The sequence below is a fragment of the Bos indicus genome, chromosome 9, assembly GCF_029378745.1.
Source record: "Bos indicus isolate NIAB-ARS_2022 breed Sahiwal x Tharparkar chromosome 9, NIAB-ARS_B.indTharparkar_mat_pri_1.0, whole genome shotgun sequence".
Lineage (NCBI taxonomy): Eukaryota > Metazoa > Chordata > Mammalia > Artiodactyla > Bovidae > Bos > Bos indicus.
Window position 1 is genome coordinate 8,844,636 of NC_091768.1, and position 21,121 is coordinate 8,865,756.

The 21,121-nt window shown below is 40.3% G+C and overlaps 1 protein-coding gene across 1 annotated transcript in view; it reads right to left on the reverse strand.

Moving 5' to 3' along the window:
- LMBRD1 (LMBR1 domain containing 1) overlaps window positions 1-21,121 on the reverse strand; it is a 132,657-nt gene that overhangs the window by 78,413 nt on the left and 33,123 nt on the right. The window contains exons 4-5 of the mRNA XM_019967016.2: window positions 6,839-6,936; window positions 4,536-4,603 (exon numbers count right to left, since the gene is read on the reverse strand). Of these exons, the coding sequence (XP_019822575.2) occupies window positions 4,536-4,603; window positions 6,839-6,936 (166 nt within the window). The remainder of the gene's footprint in view (window positions 1-4,535; window positions 4,604-6,838; window positions 6,937-21,121) is intronic.

The following is a 21,121-nucleotide window of genomic DNA, read 5'->3' on the forward strand; positions in this document are numbered from 1 at the left end:
TTCATTTTTCTGAAAGAATTATATTAGTACCTATTTTCACTAGGTGAAAGAAATCTGAAAAGAAAACGGTCACTTTTATGAAGAAAGGCAAAAGGCAAAGACAATATCAGAGTTGGTTTTGGAGTCAGTTTACAGAGGCAGTGCGCACCCTGAGCAGAGCGTGACACCATCCAGTTCTTCCCTGGGAACCACACTCAGCGTCTCAGCATCCAGCCACCACCACCCTGACCTGGGTCTGTGCGCATCTGTGCTCTATCTGGTTTATTTTGTGCCTCTGTGAGCAAGGTGGGTCCTCAGGAAATTGTTCCTTCCCTTTAGGCCATTTCAGTTTAGGAAAGGTTTCCAGGCAACCCTCTAGTTTGGGATGGCAGGGAATCTGTACTCCACACGTGTTGTCACACATGGAAGCCAGAGGGTAATGTATCCAGAGGACAACAGTCACCTCACATCTGGAATCTTCCCAGACTCTGTCCTATGCATCTCTCAAGAGGCTGATTTTAATCTGTCTTCTTTACCTGTAATAAATGGTAAGTGAAGTGAAGTCACTCAGTCGTGTCTGACTCTTTGTGACCCCATGGACTGTAGCCTACCAGGCTCCTCCATACATGGGATTTCCCAGGTAAGATTACTGGAGTGGGGTGTCATTTCCTTCTCCAGGGGATCTTCCCAACCCACGGAGCGAATCTGGGTCTCCTGCATTGCAGGGAGTCACTTCACATTCTGAGCCACCAGGGGAGCCCTTGGTAGCCATGGATTATAATTGCTTTCAGTGAGTTCTGTGAATCCTTCTAGAGAATTACCAAAGCTGAGGGTGGTTTTAGGAACCCTGAAACAGCTTGCGATTGATTTCAGAGGTGAGAGGAGTGCTCCTTGAAGTCTGCAGTTGGGCTAAGTCCAGGCGCATCTATCTTCCTTTCCTTCTCGTCTCATACCCTCTGCGCCTGCCTTGTGAGAAACCCCTGCCAGCTCTTTCTCCAAACCACAGGCAGGATCTCCTCACTGCTGTGACCATACTGTCTGGTCTGGGTGACTGCAAGAGCTCCTAACAGACCTCAAGTTTCTAGCCTGACCACCACAAAGTCAACTCTCAATACACCATCCAGGAATCTCTGTGAAATGTCAGATCACGTCACTCCATGAGCAAATGCCCTCAACAACTCCCCGCTCCCTGAGGATCAATGTCAGAATGCTGCCAATGCCCCCAGGCCCTACTCAGGCAGCTCCAAGCACCCCCTCTTCCTGCACCGTGGCTGGGTCCAGCCCCTCCACTCCAGCCCCCCCCCCCCCCCCCCCCCCGGTGCCCTCGCTTGGTCCTGAAGGCACCAGAGGCACTCCCACCCCAGGCTCACCAACCTTTCCTCTGGGTGGAGAACACTGCACTGCCCTCCCCTCACACACGCACACAGCTGGGCTCCCTACCTCCTCCAAGGGTCTCCTCATCCTGCCTTCTCACAGGGTCACACCCCCAACACGGCCTAGTCTTTCCTTTCTTTCTCTGCTCTGCTCTCCTAACCCCCTGCAAAGAACCAATAAATTGCAGAAGAAACTTCAGAATCTGTTTTGTGCAGGAAAGATATCCTGGCTACCATGAAGATTTGATTTCACTGACGGTTCTCAGTCATGTTCGAAATAAGGAGCTAGCCAACTACTGAGGGCTCATGTGTGTAAATACAGTTTCACTGGCACTCAGTCATGCCCTTTGGTTTATGCACTGTCTGTGACTTACTGTAGAGCTACAGGAGGAGAACTGAGTACTGCTACATGGACTACTTGGTCCACTAACCTGAAATACTATCTACTCTTTAAGAAAAGTTTGCTGATCTCTATTCTAGGTAATTTAGATTTACAGATAAGGGACCCCCCACACTGACAAAGCAAATTCACTTAACTAGATCTGGCTTGATTTAAAAAGCCAAAAACAACTTTAAAAATATATTTAAGAGCTAAAATAAATAACAATACCACCAGAACACATCCTCTCAACAACTGGAAAATACAGGGCCTCCCCCAGCTGACATGGAAAAGGTCACATCTCTTCCAACAGTGACAATAACTCAGGAACAAGTTGGTAAGGGCTCAGTGTCCAGTATGCAGAGAGGATTACACAGGTGACCAGGAAATCCAACAGTTGCCCGGAAACCACTACTTTGACAGCAGTTATATTGTGTTGTGGTTAGAACTGCATGATGCACGACCTGTATGTAGGAAGAGCTTAAATGGTGAGGACTCTACTCAGCAAATAGAGTTCTGGGGCTTCTGCAAACAACAGATTTAGCAGTGACAGACAGCTACATGACTTTCTGTAGACGGACTCTGTGAAACTAAAGACCACCTCTGAGCCAGAGCTATGGTAGACTTCTTATCACAGCTGTTAATTGTATCACAGCTGGATTTAAGAATCACTTAAGAAAGCCCAACCCATAATATTAATTCATTAAGTGTTTTTCTTCTCTAAATTTAAAGTTAGTATCTACAGATGGAATTGTATCTACAACCCAGTGCCTCTTATTCCTGAATTCAGAGTGATAATTTTGCAAGTGTGAAACTTGTTTTTGTGGGTTTCCCCTGCCAGAATGGAACTGGTTCCTTCAAGTCTACCTAGGGTCCTGCTACCTGTCATGTGACCCTGTGACGGACGTTTTCACCTCTTTCTCTGACCTCCACCCTGTCATCCGTGTAGCTTATAGTAAACACAGTGGAGCCAGAGCCCTAAAGTCCTACTGATATAAAGTCCTTCTGTTCTAATTGTACAAAAGCATCTACCTTGGCCACATCAGCCATGGAGTGAGGTCACATTAATTCAGGAATCTGAGACCAATGATTTTGATTTTTGTTAAATCTTTAGAGAGCAAACCAAAGCAAAATTACAGTGGGAAGGAGAATGTGGCTTCTCATGGTACTCTTTGGTTTTCTTTCATTTTTTTAAAGACTACTTCACAAGATACAGCTTCTGCAGAAACCAACATGACAAATGACACGTCTTAGGAGTCTTAAGTTGGTAGGAATCTGATTCTTGTTCCTTTTTGGGTATGAGTTGGGCAGCACACAGGCACAAAAAGACAGAAGTTTGAAATCTTCGGTTCTAAGGATTTTTAAATTGACTCCTAACTCACTGTTTATCCTGGGGATCTTAAAATAATTTCCCTCACAGAAATTATTTCATTACTGCTTCTACAGCAAATGCATGCTTTTTATAATTCATTGGTCTTCAGGAACTGAGGTCCTATGCTGTCTCACTTTAATTTTTAAAGCCCATTTATCATCTCTGAAACCTTTCTGTTTGCTTGGTTCTGGCTGTACTTGGAATCATGCTGATCATTGTGATCACGCCCACAACTTGACCTGGAGAGGTAGGCCTTCTTTTTTAGCCTAATAGTGTTCCATGTACATGCACATGTTCTTTGGCACACCTAGGTGTTTGTGTGTATGTGTTAGTCGCTCAGTCATGTCCAACTCTTTGCAACCCCATATACTGTAGCCCACCAGTCTCCTCTGTTCATGGGATTCTCCAGGCAAGGATACTGGAGTGGGTTGCCATTCCCTTCTCCACAGGATCTTCCCAACCCAGGATTCGAACCAGGGTCTCCCACATTGCAGGGAGATTCTTCACCGTCTGAGCCACCAGGAAAGACTGTTAAGTGTTTAAAGTTGAATAAATGAAGAAGCTTAAGAATGCTGCTGGGAAAAAAAAAAATCAGGATCTATTTTAACAATGATAAATGTCTTCTATTAACAGGGACAAATGTTTTCCAAAATGAAATTTTTTAATGTATTAATAAATACACAAAAACTTACTGTTATAAGTTTATAAAAACGTATGGAAAAAGAATTAAGAACAAATTCATTAGAAATTCCCCAGTGGTCCAATGACTAGTATTCCATGCTCTCACTGCTGAGGGCCTGGGTTCGATCCCTGATCAAGGTACTAAAATGCCACAAGCTGCCCAGCACAGCCAAAAAAGGGAGGGAAAGAGAGACTGAAGGAGGGAAGCAGGAAGAATAAAAGAAGAGAGACAGAGAAAGAAAAAACTTGTTGACAAAGATTAATTCAAAGTTTTAAAGACTGATGCATCAAATCTGAAAAGAGGTACAGACAAGGATTTTTCATCAGTGTTGTTTACAAAAACAGAAAAACCACAAACATCATAAATGTCCAAGTAGCCATCACAAGACCAGCCAAATAAATTGTTACAACCTAAGAAGGGAATGCAATACACACAATGATGCATCTATCCTGAAGAGATGCCTGCAATGTATCAACCAGTGATTATCAAAAATCACATAAAAAGTAATCACATCTGTGTAAAATTACAACACGGAGGGTATATGGGAGAAGGGGCTTTCTGCATATATTTGAACACATTAAAAATATCTAGATAGAACAATGTAGTGGTTATTGATTGTTGGTAGTCTGTTCTTTTAAAATTTTCTTGATTTTCTCTCTTGGGTTTTTATTAATGAGCCCTTATTACTATTATCATTATCATTAAAATAATGCTGTTTCCATTTTCAGGAAAAGAAAAATCGAAACTTACCCAACTAAAAGAAGAAGTGCACAAATCACAACAAATCCCAAAGTATACTTGAGTGCCATTTTAACTTGCTAGATGTCAAAGGAGAAAAAACATTCCATTTAGTAAAACTTTTAAAATATAAAGTATTCTTGCTACAGTGTAACAGTACTTTCATGTTCGATATACCAACTGTGCAAAGTTCCTCTTTATTGAAAAACAATGTATATAACATATCTTAAGTATCTTTCATACTATACTAGATTTTTAAAATCTTTTCAATGATTAGATCTCATGAAAAGGCAGTACACCTAAAATACAATGAATTCTTTGTGGGAGACGTAACAGTAATTAGTTTACTTTAATAAATACCAGAATATTTTTATAATATTCCTCAAAATAGGGAGCAATCTAAATCTACAATGCCCATACCTCAATTTATCAAAATGGGTTAAGTAATAATTAAACAACAATTATAATATTTAAATTATATATGTTTGGATATATATAATATATAAAACATATACTTATAAAAATTTATTTTATAAATATGCATACACACATATAAAGCACATACCATGCCAGGACTGTTTCTAAGAACTTTACATATATTAAACTCATTTCAAACTTACAACACCCCTGAGATAGGCATTCCATCCCTGCTTCAGAGATAAGGAAACTGTGGCCCAGAGGTTAATTAATTTACCATATGTCATATAGGTGCCAGGGGATTAAACAAGGACCTGAAACCAAGAACTCAGTTCTTTAAAGCCTGTGCTTTCCTTGGTACGCATAATGTAAGACAAAGTTTAACAAAAACACAAACTAGACACTCTAAATACATGGAAAGAAAAGTTAATCTCAAAGGAAAAGCTACATCAGTGAGAAAACAAAACATGACTTGTCTCTCGCCCTAATGAAATCTTTAAAATAATCACCTTTTAAAATATAACTTTATGTTTCATATGATAAATTCTTGTTCACAAAGGAGTTGAGACAGTCTTTAGGAAAACACCTAAGGTAAAGTTAAGGAGGGTCAACCATAGGGGATGGGGAAGATGCACTTGAGAAGCAGTGAAGATAGGAAGCACCTGCTCATCCCATTTTCAACAGCAACTCTGTGACTAGCCATTCTACCTTACACACCCTGGGTTTTCAAATACAGAATCACACAGTATCCGCAGATAATAGTTCAACTTTCTTTATGTATATTTAAACACTTTTCCCTCTAACAAACTGCACTGACTACCACTCTGGAATCATTTAAAATATTGCTGATGTACTTTGCTAATGATCTTAATGCAGATGCTGTAAAGTTTTAATAAGCACAGCTATGCCTAATGCTGGCTTTTGAGTGAATATATGTATATATATATATATGTGCATATGTATTTAAATGTTACAAACCAAAAACATGTTATAAAACAAATTCCTGTAACTCAATAAAAAAACAAAATAAATTTATTCTTTTTATGCTGTTTTTCTCTTAAATTAGAAATAAAGTATTCAATTTTGGCAAATACCTTTCAACATACAATTTCTTCTAGGACCTATTAAATTACCATATATTAATAGAAGTGCTGGTTCTAAACCACCAATGCATTCCAGAGACTGGCCCAACTCAGTTATATACTATATTAACGTGCTTCTAAGATACTCCTGAATTCTACCTGCTAATGTTTCAGTGAAGAGTTTTATACCAAGACTTCAGTGACCTTGGTCTGCAGGTCTGGACACGCATATGTGCTCTACTGACCAGGTTTCCGTATCCGTATTACTACGGGAATTAGTAAGGACAACCTGAGAGTCCCCCTTTCCGTCCCAGAACAGGGGTCAGCAAACTGCATCCTGTGGGCCACAAACAGCCCCTCCTACCTCACATCATGCTCACTGTATACTGGCCTTACACAGAAATAAGTTTGCTGACCCAGCTGCCGAACTCGAGAACAACAGTCACAAGTACCCTGTGACTCCTGGGTGCTGGAATATAGTTAGTTTGAGCTGGGGTATGCTGCAGGTGTAAAATGCACTCTAACTTGCACAGAATGTGAAAAAAAGTAATGTCTCATTAATAACGTTTTTGACTATCTGAAATAATATTTCGAACATATAATATTAAATACAATGTGTCATGAAAAATAATTTTAATTGTTCTTTCTACTTATTTTATTATGACTACTAGAAAATTTTAAATTCACATGTGGATTACATTATATTTCTATTAAACAACACTGCTCAAGAATAAAATCAAAAGTCACATTATTTGAAAACAGGAAGAAATAATCCCTTCTCCCCTAAATTGAGACCTCTAAAATAAAGCTACTTACAGTGCATTTACCAGTATCATCATCATCCTTTTCTTCATAGTAGAAGTAGACAAAAGGGATCCAGAAGAACACACAGAATAATATAACAGAATATAAGGCTGCAGAAAGAATGAGATGAGAGATAATAAAAACACACCAACTTAACAAACGTTTAAAACATATAGGTACACACACCCCAAATTCACTCCCCTATCTGATTCCTAGACCTGCAACTTGATATGTATGTGTAATATCCAAATCAACCTTTTCTGAACCCTGTTTCAAGAAGTCAACACCATTATTATCACATAGCAAATCATAATTCAAGTTAACTTTGAGGCAATTTTTAGCAACAATTATGATACTAAATGTTTCAATAAACTGTGCCCTCTAACATCTTAGGTCTTACTATAGTACTAAAAACTTTCTGTGAACGATCTTATGTAAATAAACTTTAACTTTTATATTCTTTACAACTTAATACTGAGTACAGCTGACACATTTGCCAGTCACTCAAGTTAAAGAAACAGCTGTAACTGATACGATCCTTGTTACAAATAATTTCCCCAATCTATGTCTAAAAGGAGAATAGAGGGGCACAGGAGGAGATGGTTATATGGTACCATCCATTCAATGAGCACGAATCTGAGCAAACTCCAGATGACAAAGAACAGGGAAGCCTGGCATGCTGCAGTCCATGGTGTCACGACGAGTCAGACATGACCCAGAGACTGAGCAACAGAGTTTAAAACATACAATGCTATGAAACTGATCTTATAAAAAAAAGTCAGGATACAGAAAATGTAAGAAACAGTAAAATCAGATTCAAAGTTAACTGATATGAATTTCTATTTATCTGCTTTAAAATAACATTAGATTTGAGATACTTTCAACCAGTAGTCAAAGTATTGTTTTTAATTCAACATAGAACTTGACATTTCAACAGCTATTTTTATTTAAAATAAAAATAACATAAACAATTTTTCAGACTCAAGAAACCTAAGAAATCTGTGTATTTACATTTATTTTCATACACTATATCAAGGGAAATAGTGACTATGCAATTATATAAAGGAACCACAAGATGAGAATCATTATACTCCTTTATCCAAAAAAGTATTATTAAAGGTTATTAATATATAATACTTAAATTACTAACAAATTAAAATAGCTACTTTTAATTACTAACAAATTAAAAGTATTGTTAATAATGTATAATAAAGCTAAATTACTCATTCTCTTGGGAAGAATGCATAAATTACAGAATTTTTAAACATGATCTAAATACTAGCTAGCACTGTTTCATTTTTCTGGAAGTCACTTATGAAACAGCCCCCACTAAATGCAACATAGTTAAGAAAAAAAAACTCAGAACAAACCAGACTCTAAATAACTGATAAAAAGGTCAGAGTTAATTTATACTGCCCAATCACAACATGACTGTCAGCATACTGAATTTTGGCACTACAGATACTTTGTAAAATCTATGCAGCCTATCAATATTGTAAGAAATTAAAAATAACAATAAATATTTAAGGGTAATGAATACTGATGTTTCTACTATAAACCAGAGAGTAGCCAGAATTTACATTTTTATTCCAAATCTAAGAGCCAGTGGAAATAAACAAGTATTCAAAAGAGTACCAAAATACTGGTTGGACCATAAAGAAGGCTGAGCTCTGAAGAACTGATACTTTTGAACTGTGGTGTTGGAGAAGACTCTTGAGAGTCCGGCGGACTGCAAGGAGATCAAACCAGTCAATCCTAAAGGAAATCAGTTCTGAATATTCACTGGAAGGACTGATGTTGAAGCTCCAATATTTGATCACCTGATGCAAAGAGCCAACTCACTGGAAAAGATCCTGATGCTAGGAAAAGACTGCAGGAGGAGAAGGGGACAACAGAGGATGAGACGGTTAGATGGCATCACCAACTCAATGGACATGAGTTTGAGTAAGCTCCTGGAGATGGTGAAGGACAGGGAAGCCTGGCGTGCTGCTGTCCACAGGGTGGCAAAGAGTCAGACAGAACTGACCAACTGAACAACAAAAAGCTTCAAAAAATTAAACATAAAAGGGAAAGTACTATAAATCACCCTAAGCACTATACCAGTATTAGGACTGAAATAATCAAATAATTTGTTAAGACTAGAAAAAAGCCTAAATTATAACAGCATTTATTGGGCTGAGAGCCATATGCCACGCTTGATAAACTGACAGATGCAGTAAGGTCTGGCTTCAGCCTCAGCATATCCATGTGTCTACTGCTTGGTGGCCTTGGCCTTAACAGCCACAGAGCCCAGTGACTATTTCATGAGCATTCCCAATAAGCATGATTATCAAGGTGCTCATCATTATTCCCTGGTGGCTCAGATGGTAAAGCTTCTGTCTACAATGCGGGAGACCTGGGTTCAATCCCTGGGTCAGGAAGATCTCCTGGAGAAGGCAATGGCAACCCACTCCAGTATTCTTGCCTGGAAAATCCCATCGATGGAGGAGCCTAGTGGGCTACAGTCCATGGGGTCACAAAGAGTCAGACACGACTGAGCAACTTCACTTTCTTTACTTTCATAATTACTAGTCATTAGGAAGATGCAAACTAAGCCCATGAGAGGCTACAGACCCCAGAATGGCTAAAATTAAGCCATCAGTACCAAGTATTGACAGGAATGCAGAATAACATACTTTCCCATGCTTTTCAAGAGGGACTATAACCAGCACAACCCTGTGGAGAACTGTCTAGCAGTCTCTCACCAAGTTCACACCTACCTACCATATAACCAGACGGTCCCACTCCACCAGCAATGAAGTGCAGTGACACATGCAAAGTCTTTCCGTCCAGACAAGCCTACCTGAGGGGCAGAGTCCAGGGTTCTTATCGGTGATTTATAATGCAGGCACAACTGCCTGAGTGACCAGTTAAGATTACCAAAAGTACAGACTCCAAAAAGGACAGCAGCTGTACCACAAGTCACATGCACAAACAATCTAAACAAGCTGGACTGCACGATTCTGTATTCAGTGGTACATATCCACTAATCAATTAGTACTATCAGGTGACAGCCAAAGGCCAGGTTTCCAGGTATTGGTCAAGGGTCAGCCACATAAGCAGGTCCCCCTGAAGATATGTGAGAGGGAAACTATCGAGTCTGATTCACAACGAGAAAGTTGACAGCAATATTATTAACAGTGATCAAAACCTGGAAATGACCTAAATGTCCATCCGCAGGTGAACAGATAAGCTGAGTGGTACAGTCATACAAATGGCAATAAAAAAGAAAAAACTATGAATACCTGTGAGAAGGATGGACCTCACAGACCTTAGGCTGAATAAAAGCACAGACACTGGAAGATGTACACCTTCTGAAAGCCACGCAGTTGCGTCCAACTCTGTGACCCCATGGATATAGTCCATGGAATTCTCCAGGCCAGAATACTGGAGTAGGTAGCCTTTCCCTTCTCCAGGGGATCTTCCCAACCCAGGGATTAAACCCAGGTCTCCCACATTGCAGGCGGATTCTTTACCAGCTGAGCCACAGGGAAGCCTACACCTTCTAGTACCTTCTAGTATATCTTAAGGAGAAGGCAATGGCACCCCACTCCAGTACTTTTGCCTGGAGAATCCCATGGACGGAGGAGCCTGGAAGGCTGCAGTCCATGGGGTCGCTAAGAGTCGGGCACAACTGAGCGACTTCACTTTCACTTTTCACTTTCATGCATTGGAGAAGGAAATGGCAACCCACTCCAGTGTTCTTGCCCCGGGGAATCCCAGGGACGGAGGTGCCTGGTGGGCTGCCGTCTATGGGGTCGCACAGAGTCGGACACGACTGAAGCGACTTAGCAGCAGCAGCAGCAGTACATCTTAAAGAAGTTCCAGAACTAGCAAAACTGGCTTATTATGACCCAAGTCAAAAAAGTATTTGGGGGCAATTACTGACTATAAAGAGACATGAGGATGTACAGCAACCAAAAATCTCATATGTTGCTGGTAAGAATATCCAGAAAAAGTTTCTAGGAACTGACACCTGAGGAAGAAAGTAGGGAAGAAACACAGTTCTGAAGAGACTCTGGGATACTGGTCTGTGCAAGGCTGCCCTGACACCACATCCTCAGCCATTTGCTTGTAATCAGACTGCTCTTTTTCAGTGTCCTTCAAAAAGATTTCTTCCTTCAGCATGTAAATGTTAAACTGTAAAGAAGGAAACTAAAAATACATTAACATTTTCATGTGTTTCAGATCAGTTCTAATGCCAAGTTGGTACTATATATCTGTAAATGAAAAAAATGCTATCATGAAACAGAGTAACTGATTCTTTTAATTAAGTTATACTTCAAACTGATAGCTATTTTCAAAGGAAAATTATTCTTAACTCCAACAGGAATGACACTCTCAAATCCTGATATCTTTATAAAATACATTTTACTTGTAACAGTTTTTGTTAAAAGATTGCTACTAACAAGTAAAAGATAAACAGACTTTTTGGTTTAATAGTCCCACTAAAATTAAAAAAAAAAAAACACACTAAAAAAGAAATTTTAAACCTCACATCTACAGAAATTGGCAGAAATTAAACTCATAAAACAAGTTATTTTTTTTAAAACAAAACTAGCAAGAACAAGTGAACAGAAAGCCATCAACTCTTAAAAAGCCAGACAAAAATTGTGGCAAAAAATACATGATAATTCTTATGATTTTTTAAATACACACAAAGCCAACAATGTATCTTTTGAAAACTGCATTTCTAAACTATAACTCACATAAGAATTAACTTGGACAAATCAGGCTTCGGAACTTCTAGACATTCTTTATTCCTCCTAACTACCAATGAGAAATCTGAAACACAGAATAGCTCAGTCAATATTGTAATAGTATAATTGATCATTACAAAGCTTTTTATTTTAGAGGGTCAAAGTATTAAGATATTCTGGGAACTCTAAAAGCCTTCTAAAATTATCCCACTGGCCCAGCTGAAGCAATCTGGGGTCAAGACTGCCAGCTGCACACACAACACCCATTTTCCTTTCAGCTCACTCTCCTTTTTGTCTCTCTCTCTTCCTTCGACATTCTGCCTGAATTGTACACATGACAGCTTAGACTCCAGCCACGTCTCTGGACTCTGTGGTAGCCTTAAGGTGGAAAACAGGTACTAAGGACGGAGAGCAGAGGGAAGTGAGCGGAGGCCTTGCATAATGCTGCTACACCAGCCCGGGTACCTGCCTCCAGTCTTATTTTAAGTGAGACTGAAAAACCATTCCAGCCATTTATTTCCAACCTGTTCACAGCAGCATAGAATGTTGCAGGAGAAATGGGGTAACCCAAACATTCACCCCTGAGCCATCACGTCCGTGGTGGTCCTGAGAGTGGTCAGTAGATGAAGCTCAATTAGTCTGTGCCCCTGAACACGGGAGCATCGTGATGGGCAGCCTAGTCCAGGTTCTAAACATATTTCCCCTGATAGTCAGCAGTCCTCTAATAAACACCAGGCCCTCCAGCTAAAATGGGAGGTATTGTTGCCTGATCACTCAATGGAATAAAGAGACCAAAATCTGTTATTGTTGTTCAGTAACAGTGGTGTGCAAATCTTTGCAACCCCAAGGACTGCCGCACGCCAGGGCGCCCTGTCCTTCACCATTTCTTGGAGTTCCTCAAACTCATGTCCATTGAGTCAGTGATGCCATCCAATCTCATCCTCTATCGTCCCCTTTTCCTCCTGCTTTCTGTCTTTCCCAGCATCAGGGTCTTTTCCAATGAATCAGTTCTTCACATCAGGTGACCAAAGTATTGGAGCTCCAGCTTCAGCATCAGTCCCTCCAATGAATTTTCAGGACTAATCTCCTTTAGGATTGACTGATTTGATCCCCTTGCAGTCCAAGCGACTCTGAACACCACAATTGTTGGGAGTTTTTTCCAATACTACAGTTCAAAAGTGTCAATTCTTCAGCGCTCAGCCTTCTTTATGGTCCAGTTCTCACACTCATACATGACTACTGGAAAAACCATAGCTTTGACTAAATAGACCTTTGCTGGCAAAGTAATGTCTCTGCTTTTTAATATGCGATCTAGGTTGGTCATAGCTGTTCTTCCAAGGAGCAAGAGTTTTTTAATTTCATGGTTGCAGTCACCATCCACAGTGATTTGGAAGCCCAAGAAAATAAAGTCTCTCGCTGTTTCCATTGTTTCCCCATCTATTTGCCATGAAGTGATGGGACTGGATGCCATGATCTTAGTTTTCTGAACACTGAGTTTTAAGCCAGCTTTTTCACCCTCCTCTTTCACCTTCATCAAGAGGCTCTTTAATTCCTCTTTGCTTTCTGCCATAAGGGTGGTGTCATCTGCTTATCTAAGGCTATTGATATTTCTCCCAGCAATCTTAACTCCAGCTTGAGCTTCATTAAGCCTGGCATTTTGCATGATGTACTCTGCATAGAAGTTAAATATGCAGGGTGACAATACACAGCCTTAACGTACTCCTTTCCCAATTTTGAACCAATCTGTTGTTCCATGTCCAGTTCTAACTGTTCCTTCTTGGTCTGCATGTAGATTTCTCATGAGGCAGGTTAGGTGGTCTGGTATTCCCATCTCTTGAAGAATTTTCCACACTTTATTGCGATCCACACAGTCAAAGGCTTTGGTATAGTCAATGTAGCAGAATTAGTTTTTCTGGAATTCTGTTGTTTTTTCTATGATCCAACAGATGTTGGCAATTTAACTCTGGTTTCTCTGCCTTTTCTAAATCCAGCTTGAACATCTGGAAGTTCTCAGTTCACATAGTGCTGAAGCCTCGCTTGGAGAAGTTTGAGCATAACTTTGTTAGCATATAACATGAGTGCAATTGTGCGGTAGTTTGAACATTCTTTAGCACTGCCTTTCTTTGGTATTGGAATGAAAACTGACCTTTTCCAGTCCTAAGGTCACTGCTGAGTTTCTAAATTTGCTGACATATTGAGTGCAACACTTTAACAACATCATCTTCTAGGATCTGAAATAGCTCACCTGGAATTCCATCACTTTCACTAGCTTTGTTTGTAGTGATGCTTCCTAAGGCCGTCTTGACTTTGCATTTGTAGGATGTTTGGCCCTAGGTGAGTGATCACACCATAATGGTTATCTGGATCACTGAGATCTCTTCTGTAAAGTTCTTCTGTGTATTCTTGCCACCTCTTCTTAATATCTTCTGCTTCTGTTAGGTCCATACCATTTGTGTCCTTTATTGTGCCCATCTGTGCATGAAATGTTCCCTTGGTATCTCTAATTTTCTTGAGGAGATCTCTAGCCTTGCCCATTCTACTGTTTTCGTGTATTTCTTTGCACTGTCTACTGAGGAAGGCTTTCTGATCTCTCCTTATTATTCTTTGGAACTCTGCATTCAGATGGATACATCTTTCCTTTTCTCCTTTGCCTTTCACTTCTCTTTTCTCAGCTATTTGTAAGGCCTCCTCAGACAACCATTTTGCCTTTTTTGCATCTCTTTTTCTTGGGGATGGTCTTGATCCCTGCCTCCTGCACAATGTCACGAACCTCTGTCCATGGTCCTTCAGGCACTCTGTCTATCAGTTCTAATCCCTTGCATCTGTCATTTCCAATGTATAACCGTTAGAGATTTGATTTAGGTCATACCTGAATGGCCTAGTGGTTTTCCCCAATTTCAGTCTGAATTTGGCAATAAGGAGTTCATGATCTGAGCCACAGTCAGCTCCTGGTCTTGTTTTTGCTGCCTATATAGAGCTTCTCCGTCTTCAGCTGCAGAGAATATAATCAATCTGATTTTGGTGTTGACCATCTAGTGATGTCCACGTGTAGAGTCATGCCTTGTGTTATTGGAAGAGGGTGTTTGCTATGAGGGTGTGTGCCACTGCATTCTCACGGCAAACTGTTGGCCTTAGCCCTGCTTCATTTTGTACTCCAAGGCCAAACTTGCCTGTTATTGTCAGATATAAATCACGCCTCCTAATTTGATGAAAGGGCTTCTATGGTAGCTCAGTGATAAACAACCTGTGTGCCAACGCAGAAGCAGCAGCTTCAATCCAAAGGTCAGGAAGATCCTCTGGAGAAAAATGGCAAGCCGCTGGAGTATTCTTGCCTGGGAAATCCCATGGGCAGAAAGAGTTTGGCAGGCTACGGTCCATGAGGTCTAGAAAGAGTTGGACACAACTTACCGGCTTAGTGATTAACAACATCAATTAACAACAATTCGATGAAACCACTGTTTTCATCCTTGCTGGAAGTATTCCCATATGGCTATAAAGAATTCTAAAAACAGCTGCGTTCAGCTGCAGGGTTTGAAGAGTAACAGTTTTGTGAAAGGGTCACAAGGAATACTAGTACAAACCGCCATGCTCACATCCATTCCCTGGTGACCAGTAACACGTAAACAGATCACGGCAGGAAAGAACCACATGGTAGTGCTAGGGGGTTCACGGCACTCTCTAAACACGGAGGGGCACCTCTCGATTCATTTTAGGAAACTAGCAGAGGCTTCATGTTTAAACCTGATGAGAAAACGATAAAGGAAAATCACAGGCCACTTTCACCTCTAAATCAAGCTTTAAAAGAATCCTAAACAAGATGGCAGCAAATGAAATCTAGCAAAAAAATTAAAAACAAACCCAAAAAGCCACCACCATGACCAATCTAGATTATCCAAGGAATGCAAAGATGGTTTAAGAACAATCTATATTCATGTGACACATCACTTAGAAGAATGGAAATATGAAACAAACTTCACATGATTATCTCCCCCTAACAAATGCATTCAATTCAACAAACATCTACGGAGTATGTTCCAGGCATCATTCTGGGGTCATGGACCAGAGCTCACTTCTTCCCTCCTCTCACATGGCTTACTTCTAGTGGGGAAAAGAAAATATTTAGAATCATTGAATTAAACTACTCAGAGTACATTAACAAAAATCTTAAATCAGTAACAAAAACACATCCCAACTGCCAAAAGGCAGTTGAATCAGAAAGCTAAAAAAGCCAATAAACGTTAAAAGATATGCAACTTCATTTCCAAATACGAGAAATGCAGATTAGTGAATGATCACCTCACATTTGCCAAACTGGAAAAACTACAAATACATGGAGATATCAAAGTTCTGGGTCCAGAACAACTAAAAAGAGTACAGCCTCCTAAAAGGACTTAAACTGGTACATTTAGAAAAATGATGGCGCACTATTTAGGGTGTTGAAGCTGCACATGACTTATGAAGCACTGATTCCACTGTATGTATGTATTTTTACACACACACAACAGGAAACATGTACAAACACGTTCACTGTTTGTCCAAATGTCCAGAATGATCACCATGTAGCACACAGTCACACACAATGATAATAAAGTGCACCTTATGCAGTAACATGTGTGAATCCTAGGGACACATGACTTGAATGAAAACAAGCAAATAATTCCATATACAGTTCAAAAAATGTATAACTAAGGATATAGCATGGTAATACTGTAAGGCAAGTAAGGAATTAACATAGACAGATCACAATAAACTGTAGAAAATTCTGAAAGAGATGGGAATACCAGACCACCTGACCTGCCTCTTGAGAAATCTGTATGCAGGTCAGGAAGCAACAGTTAGAACTGGACATGGAACAAAAGACTGGTTCCAAATAGGAAAAGGAGTACGTCAAGGCTGTATATTGTCACCCTGCTTATTTAACTTATATGCAGAGTACATCATGAGAAACGCTGGGCTGGAAGAAACACAAGCTGGAATCAAGATTGCCAGGAGAAATATCAATAACCTCAGATATGCAGATGACACTACCCTTATGGCAGAAAGTGAAGAAGAACTAAAAAGCCTCTTGATGACAGTGAAAGAGGAGAGTGAAAAAGTTGGCTTAAAGCTCAACATTCAGAAAACTAAGATCCTGGCATCCGGTCCCATCACTTCATGGGAACTAGATGGGGAAACAGTGGAAACAGTGTCAGACTTTATTTTTTGGGGCTCCAAAATCACTGCAGATGGTGACTGCAGCCATGAAATTAAAAGATGCATACTCCTTGGAAGGATAGTTATGACCAACCTAGATAGCATATTCAAAAGCAGAGACATTCCTTTGCCAACAAAGGTCCATCTAGTCAAGGCTACAGTTTTTCCTGTGGTCATGTATGGATGTGAGAGTTGGACTGTGAAGAAGGCTGAGCACTGAAGAATTGAAGCTTTTGAACTGTGGCGTTGGAGAAGACTCTTGAGAGTCCCTTGGACTAAAAGGAGATCCAACCATTCCATCCTGAAGGAGACCAGCCCTGGGATTTCTTTGGAAAGAATGATGCTAAAGCTGAAATTCCAGTACTTTGGCCACCTCATGCAAAGAGTTGACTCATTGGAAAAGACTCTGATGCTGGGAGGGATTGGGGGCAGGAGGAGAAGGGAACGACAGAGGATGAGATGGCTGGATGGCATCACTGAGTCGATGGACGTGAGTCTGAGTGAACTCTGGGAGTTGGTGATGGACAGGAAGGCCTGGAGTGCTGCGATTCATGGGGTCGCAAAGAGTTGGACATGACTGAGCGACTGAACTGAACTGAACTGAATTTAAACAGTGTTTATTTCTAAGGGGTTGGGGAGGAGATGGCATTGGGTAAAGGCACATAGGGGACTGCAAAACGCTGGCTTCAAACCTCATACCTTATCTGCTTAGTAAATACTCTGCAAGTATAAAAGTATTACATGTTGAGTAAATACCACAGCTGTCAATATTTGCAAAACAGCTGTGGTGGGCAGCCTCTAAAGTGGCTAACATCTCTGATACTCATGCCCTGCTTCTGGGTGTGGGCTGGACTAGACTCACTGCTGATAACAGAGTATGACCAAAGAGGGGGACGAGTGACTAAAAATCTCTGGCTTCTTGCTCCCATGTTATGAGCTGCCCTATGGGAAGTGCATGCGGCAAAAGCTGACTTTGCTGAACACAGACAGCCCAGGCCTGAGGCCGCCTCTGCCCACACCCCGGGATACCACTGTCCCTGCTGACGGCTGCATCTGGACCCCTGACCCACAGGGACGTGAGATAACGTCTGTCTGCAGTGTTAAACTGAGAAGTTTGGGGGCAATTTGTTACACGACAAGAAATCATTTGCACCATTGCTGGTAACACAGCAAAGTGATTAAAACATTCCGATGCATGATCTGACAGTATAGAACTTTCCAAATAAAATCGTTTATAGATTCTGACTTAGAATACATCATCTAACGTAGCCTGAAGAACAATCGTTTCTCTTAAGGACTATTTTGGTTGGTTCTTTCCTCTCTCTTTCAAATTAATTCCAAGGTTTATGCTGCAATGCTATTTTTATAACAAGAAACTGTTAAAACGTTAAATTACAGAGTCAGGGAAAAGGCTAAGCAATTTACAATGTAATGCACAATCGTGTAGAAACTAATGATAACTAGACTGTTGACGCCAAAGCTACTTAGAAACATTAGCTGAAATACCAGCACATAAAATACACATAAACGGTACATAAATGGACATAATGCAGATTAGCGTTACTAACTGACAATTCTTGGAAGCCATGTTGTGTGATACACAAAGAACCACATTCCAGTTTATAAACCTTGGTAATTCATAACTTTTCAGCCTCATTTTTCACATAAGATTCTAACTTTAGAAAATAGAAATCATAAAAATGCAAGTCCCCTCAAGTTTTAGGTCATAATAATAGCAGCTATCCTGGACTGACAGCCTGTCATATACCCAGCACTGTCCTATACTCTTCACTTATATCTGCTTATTAAATATTTCCCCAACAACTTTGAAATAAAACTGACATATCACAAAATGCACAAATTTTAAGTTCACAATCCAATGATTTTTAGTAAATGTATACACTTGAGTAACTAGCACCGTGATCCATTTTTAGAGCATTTCCATTATCTCAAACAAACTGCTTTGTGCCATTCGCAATTAACCCCACTCCAACTCCTAGTTTGAGGCAAGGACTGATCTGCTTTCTGTCTCCAGAGACTTGCCTTTTCTGGACATTTCATACCGAAGTAATTAAACAAGATGTAGTCTTTTGCATCTGGCTTCTTTTACTAAGCATGGGGCTAAGAGAGTTTTTTTCTGTGAAGAGCCAGATATTATCTCAGAAAGTGGCCACAGAAAACAGGAATGCCAGTTTGCTGACCCCTGACTTAGACTGCACAAACAGAACACATTTCACTTAAACACTCACTGGTTGCTGGACATGTGGATTCTTTCCAGTTCTGTGCTACTATGAAAAAAACTGCTGTGGAATTTGCATATATATCTTCGTGTGGACATTATATCCATTTCTCTTGAGCACAGTCCTTGAAGTGTAACTGCTGGATCACATAGTTTATAAACTAAAAAATTTAACATTTTCAGTTCAGTTCAATTCAGTTCTGTCTGACTATTTGTGACCTCATGGTCACAAAGCCTGCAGGACGCCAGGCCTCCCTGTCCATCACCAACTCCCGGAGCTTGCTCAAACTCATGTCCATCGAGTTGGGGATGCCATCCAACCATCTCATCCTCTGTCATCTGCTTCTCCTGCCTTCAATCTTTCCCAGCATCAGGGTCTTTTTCAATGAGTCAGCTCTTCTCATCTGGTGGCCAAAGTATTGGAGTTTCAGCTTCAACATCAGTCCTTCCAATGAATATTCAGGATTGGTTTCCTTTAGGATGGACTTGTTTGATCTCCCTGCAGTCCAAGGAACTCTCAAGAGTCTTCTCCAACACTGCAGTTCAAAAGCATCAATTCTTTAGCACTCAGCTTTCTTATGATCCAGCTCTCACATCCAAACGTGACCACTAGAAAAATCACAGTTTTCACTATATGGACCGTTGTCAGCAAAGTAATGTCTGCCTTTTAATATGCTGTCTAGGTTGGTCATAGCTTTTCTTCCAAGGAGCGTCTTTTAATTTCATGGCTGCAGTCACCATCTGCAATGATTTTGGAACCCAAGAAAATAAAGTCTGTGACTGTTTCCCCATCTATTTGCCTTGAAGTGATGGGACCTGATGCCATGATCTTACTTCTCTGAATGTTGAGTTTTAAGCCAGCTTTTTCACTCTCCTCTTTCACTTTCATCAAGAGGCTCCTTAGTTCCTCTTCATTTTCTGCCGTAAGGGTGGTGCCATCTGCATATCTGAGGTTATTGATATTTCTCCCTGCAATCTTGATTCCAGCTCAACTTTTTAGGAAAGTTGAAAACTGCTTTTCAACCCAACACACCATCTGACATTTCCAACAGCAGTGTTTGAACTTTCTAGTTTCTCTGGATCTGTCAATACTTGGATAGTATCTGGTTTTTATTACAGCCATTATGAACTGAATGTAGGTCTGCCCCAAAATGCACAGGTTGAAGCCCTAACCTCCAATGTGATGGTATCTGGAGGTGGGACCTTTGGCAAGCAATCAGAATTAGATCAAGTCCTGAGTAGGACTCCATGGCATGATCTGAGTGTTTAGGGTAAAAGGAAGAGAGGGCCGGTCTGTCTTACTCTTGTTCCCCTGGTCCCCACGTGAGGACACAGCAAGAAGGTAGCCCTCTGCAAGTCAAGAGAGGAACCAAATCTGTTGGCACCATGATCTTACGCTTCCTAGCCTCTACAACAGTGAGAAATACATGTTTAAGTCACCCAGTCTGCAGTATTTTGTTACAGAGCCTGAGTTGAGATAATCATTCTAGTGGGTGTGCAGCAGTATCTCACTGGAGATTTAATCTGCATTTCCATAATCATTAACAATGTTGAACATCCTTTTATGTGCTTACAAGCAATTTAGAAATCGTTATTAATGAAAGTATGCTCAAATACTTTGCTCATTTTTAACTGTTTGTCTAATTAGTGATTGGTAAAAATTGTTATTATATTCTGTATACAAGCCTTATACGACATACAGTTTGCAAATATTGTGTCTGTGACTTCATTTTTTTAAACGGTCTTTTGAAAAGTCACATTTTTAATTTTGATAAAGTAGAATTTATCAAGTTTTCTCTTACTTGCACCTCGTAAATTTTGATATGCAGTATTTTTATTCTCATTCAGTTCAAGCTGAGGAGGGAAGAAGTGGTTAGAAGGAAGGCAACAGACCTAGTCTAAAATATTATACACTAACCACTGTCCTTAGCAGTCTGCAAGCATAAACCAGTCCATCCTAAAGTAGATCAGTCCTGGGTGTTCACTGGAAGGACTGATGCTGAAGCTGAAACGCCAATACTCTGGCCACCTGATGCAAAGAGCTGACTCATTTGAAAAGACCCTGAGGCTGGAAAAGATTGAAGGCAGGAAGAAAAGGGGACAACAGAAGATGAGATGGCTGGA